General features: G+C 40.3%; 1 protein-coding gene across 1 annotated transcript; it reads right to left on the bottom strand.

Moving 5' to 3' along the window:
• Positions 1-788: 788 nt before the first annotated feature.
• On the bottom strand, positions 789-4139 carry npy4r (neuropeptide Y receptor Y4). Its single transcript, XM_020603048.1, has 2 exons — positions 3886-4139; positions 789-3160 (listed from the first exon to the last, which is right to left on the bottom strand). The coding sequence occupies exon 2, from the start codon at positions 3088-3090 to the stop codon at positions 1741-1743; it is 1350 nt and encodes a 449-aa protein (XP_020458704.1). The 5' UTR covers positions 3091-3160; positions 3886-4139; the 3' UTR covers positions 789-1740.
• Between the last annotated feature and the right edge of the window lie 663 nt (positions 4140-4802).

Raw genomic sequence — 4802 nt, 5'->3', positions numbered from 1 at the left:
AGCAAAGAGAATGTGGTACATAAGAAGAGCCCTACGAAGTCGGCTTCAACCTTAACTACTCCTTTTAGGGAACCCATTAATCTTTTCCAAGTACGATGCAATTTTTTGTGTCTTTCTTTACAGATAACAGCATAACTATGTATAATGATTTAATTTCAGTGAAATCATGTTCATCGTAGGCCAAACATAATAAATAAAAGTTAAATGTATTATAATACCCTTTCTGACCATAAGTTTGACTTCTGGCCAAACTGACAAGCTCCTAGAGTGTATTTGGAGTTTACCTGGATTTTCATCAAATTAAGACTGTCTAAAATTGTCTACATCTGTTACCCAAAATTTAAACTGTACATGCAGTCAGTTTCAGATATCCTTTTCAAAACAAGTTATTAAGTTCATTTAAATTATCATGAATAACTTAGTGTTCTTCAGGAGTTCATGTCATTACTTAAACTCAAAAATATTTTGTTTGTGTTTTTACTACAGATGTCTTCAGAAACCTTATTGTCTTTGCAGAAAGAAACTGCCTCACACATTCAAACAATATTCAGTACACAATATGCATTTGGCAATTACAGGTTGGATAGCTACATATTATTTTGGAAGATAGTTTTTATACAGCTAGAGAGGATTGATTAATTATAATTTGTCTTATTGTATTTTTCCACCATGGAGCACAGTCAACGTCCCTCATGACAACACTGACCCTCCCCTCCTCTCCCATATATGTGCATATGGTATTTCATTTCCTTTAGCACAATTTATATGAAAAGCTTTGTGTGCACACATTTCACATCATTCATTTATTCAACCTTGCTCAAGTTATACTTTAACAGTGTTATAAATGGCCAGATCTTACCTCTGTAAGTCACATATATCAGCAAACACAATAGACGTTGTAGTTGTCTTCACCAAGCTCACATTCTGATTCCACAGCACAAATGCCAAAAGTAACTGGCTAATAAAATGTAAGAAATACAATGGTGGCAGTCTGCTCATAAAAGAAATGATTTTTGACATGCAGCTATTGTATCACAAAATGCACAAAAGTGTTACTTTACAGTACAACCTACTGTACAGTTCCATGTCAAATGAAATGAAAAACCCACAGCTTCAGTGCTCATTGTTACAAGTCTCTAACTGCAATGATGTACCTTATTCCAAAGGCATTCCCTCTTTTGGTGCTGTGATGATGGTTGGGTGTGCTGTCTAACTGAGCTCTGTCTTTTGTTTTCATCAATCAATAGGCAACAGCAGGCATGTTGAAATGTCACAGTGGGAAAATCACAGGTGTGTAAAATAAAAATGCATATTTGGAAAAACATTTTGCTTTGTTTTTGTGAAGTTAAAATGAAGTCACATTTTAACTGGCAAAAAAGTGGGCACATATATTGATTTCTTTTATGCTAACTGCAAAGCGGTATTCTGTATTAATGTGTATACTATATACTGTTTAAAATGTATGAAGCAAGGAACTGGGATACAGTAACAGATTCATTTAAAATAACTTTTTTTAACTAAACTTTTTTACAAAAGCATTTTTATAATTAATAAATACATATTGCAAAATAAGAAAAACCAATAGTGCACTGCACACTTCACTTCAAACCACTGAAAAAATGTTGCACTTTAAAACACTGTACTATACTGAACTTTGTACTGTCATTAAAGTTAGAACAAATGGTATAAGTTATTCCTGCATCCTACTATAGCAGAATCCTTCAGGTTATAACAACAGAGTCAGACAGAGTTGCTCCGGCAGTTGAGAGGCACAGACGTGCGGGACACTTCCATATGCACAGTGGACATGGGGAAACGCTCACTCTCTTCTTCTTGTGGGCAGCAGCAGAAGCGCAGGAGCACCTGTCTCACCTCCTGCCGAAAGTTGGAGTTGAGGAAGCCGTAGATGATGGGGTTGATGCAGGTGGAGGACATGGCTAGCAAGTGGCAAAGGGAGAATAGGAGGTTGTGGTGACAGACAGGCAGAGCCTCCTGGTTCCAGTCTGACACCACGTTGAAGATGGTGAGAGGCAGCCAGCAAAGAGCAAAAGCTGTTATGAGGGCAACCAGCATGATGTTGATTCGGCGGCTGTGGGTCATGCACTGTCTCTCTGGGGTTCTGGCACGGTCCAGCATGTCCTTGCGTTGGCGAAGGCGCACAAAAACTCTAACATAACATAGCAGGACCAACAATAATGGACCACAGTACTGGAACAGCAGGAGCCATGTGGTGTAGGCAAGCCTGTGCTGCTGGGATGGCCAGTGCTCCAAACAGGCTTCCATATGTGGAGAGATAGGGACATAAAAAAGGGTGCGGTATGAATTTGAGATCACAGATGAGTTTTTGGACGTGTGGTATGCAGGTAGAGATGGAGATGCATTGAGATAAGCTTGAGGAGAGGCTTGGTGATGGACTGGAATCTGTGGCAGCATTACATTGGTGTAGGGCTCATTTGTGAGTAGCTGAAAGGCCAAGAAAGGTGAGGAGGTGAAGCAGGCCAGAATCCAAATGACAACGACTGCCATGTAGGCCTGAGGAATGCTCGGTTTCCATCCAGAGGGGTTAATGATGAGCTGATGCCTCTCCAGGGCTATGAACACCAGAGACAGTACTGACACAGTCACAGACACACACTGAATGAACGGCACCAGCCGGCATAACAGTGACCCAAACACCCAGTGGTCCATTACTGTGTATATGACGGTGAAGGGCAGGCAGAACACACACACCAGAACGTCAGAGAATGACAGGTTGCATATGAAAATGCTGGTGACATTGACTTTTTCTCTGCAATGGGTGATGATGCAAATGAGGCCAATGTTCCCCACCAGCCCCAGCACCATTGTAATGCTGTACCACACTAGCAGACATGCTGTGAGCACAGGAGACATATAGCACTGATCATCATGCCCAAGAGCAGAGAGGTCAGAGAGGCGCTGGGTATTATTCCCCAGCCACTCCTGTACAGACTCATGACTGGTTCTGTCCTCCTCCCATGGTGGGTGATGCTGAGAGGTGGAGCTGTTGAAAGATAGAGGTTGTGCTGTTGCTGACGGAGAGGACTGGCCTGTATTGCCAGTCAAAGACATTTCACCGAGACTTCAGTGTCACCAGCCCCCAGGATCAAACCATCCATCCCAGTCCTCTGAAAACATGCATCTGAGACAAGGAAAGAAAAAGCGAGGGAGACAGAACAAAATGTTTTTCACTTGGAAATCACTATTACAGACCAAAGGATCTGTTCGTGTAGAGGTGACAGTGTTGTTCTGAGAGGAGCACATAGTGATAGAAGTGGGAGATCTTGGGTTGGTTGCCCACAAAGTACTGTCATTGTTTAAGAACACTACACACACACACACACACACACACACACACACACACACACACACACAAAAAAACATCTTTACACAGTTTACACTGATAAAGAGAGTGAATATAAGGTACCAAAATGATATACATTAGGTAAGCTGTTTCTGTAATTTTACAAATTGTACTAAGCAACAATGCAATTTCAGTTCTTTGTCTACAGTAACTATTTCTTTTTTCTTACCCATCGTAAGAGTTCAGACATGTCAGTTCTTCTCACACAAATGAATCCACAAGTCAGGTCTCAAGACTGAGCATAATAGCTTAATGACAGTAAAATTACCATGCATGCATTGGAGCTGAGAAGTCTATTTTTCAAGTATTCAATTAATGACGAAGTAAGCCGACGTGAAAGGGCATGACATTGTCAGAATCCTAAAAATGGATTGCAACTCTCAACTCTGAAACATTTACCATGTGCTGTGAAAACCAGCATCACCAGGAAAATGAGCCTGTCACTTTCCATTAATGGCACACACACTTAGCTATCAGTCACTTCACGCTGCATCATTACTAACCTATTCTGTCAGTGTGTTGAGTGAGCTGCAGGCAGGGTGGCACAGCCTCGATCACCCTTTGTTCAGGGAGAAAAAGCAAGTGTAATGTCACCAGTAATCAGATGTTACAAACAGTAGCAGAGAGTCCCATTAATAGGAGAAGCTGCACCTGTCATGTTACAATAATGTGATGCACATTCAGTAGGTAGCTGTGTCACTGCGATCTGTCCCCTCCAGAGCAAAATCTCTGCAGGATAAGGAACACTGTGACCTGGCATCACTGTGTCCATTATACTCTCCTTTTTCTATGTTACTATCTGATTGGTCCAAAACTCCTTTTTCCGTCTCGAAAAAGTGTCCTTCATGCTCTCTGACACATAAATGAAAGAATGACTGAACCCAATTGTCTTTGAATCAGATTCACCTTGAGTTTCTTTTTAGTATTTTTCTGAGAGCAGCTGTACTGCAGACCAAATTATTTTTATTTATTAAAACATTCCCTTTCAGGCTTTTCTGTATTAACTTTAGATAAAACACTGCATAATAATTTCACCTATTCTTTATCTACCAAAGATTATCTGAACAATATTACACTATATCATTGCATTTCATACATCTTTTTTTTGTAATTCACATGGTTTTCTGAATTTGACAGCAATATGGCAAATAAATGTCACAAGCAGACAGCTTGCATGTACTGTATGTGCAAACAAGCAAACAACCTACAAACCAAAGCAAACCAAACCTCTAAATTCCCCCATCTGTGCAGTCACTGATGCATATCTGTGTATTTTAAAATATCTTTATGGATAGTGATATTTCTGGTCTCTGTTATTACATTTTTAAATGAATTCTCCTTTTTTTATTGCAGGTTTACACCAGGCGACCAATGAATATTACCACTTACTGGAATCTGTTGTCATGGATTCATTTTGCAC

The sequence above is a fragment of the Monopterus albus genome, unplaced genomic scaffold (genome assembly GCF_001952655.1).
Source record: "Monopterus albus unplaced genomic scaffold, M_albus_1.0 scaffold60.1, whole genome shotgun sequence".
Lineage (NCBI taxonomy): Eukaryota > Metazoa > Chordata > Actinopteri > Synbranchiformes > Synbranchidae > Monopterus > Monopterus albus.
The sequence above is the reverse complement of the archived record's forward strand: the minus strand, read 5'-3'. Positions and strand labels throughout refer to the sequence as shown.

What these genes read in the sequence shown, in the direction of transcription:
- npy4r (XM_020603048.1), bottom strand. Translation starts at nt 3,090, where the DNA reads ATGTCTTTGACTGGCAATACAGGCCAGTCCTCTCCGTCAGCAACAGCA.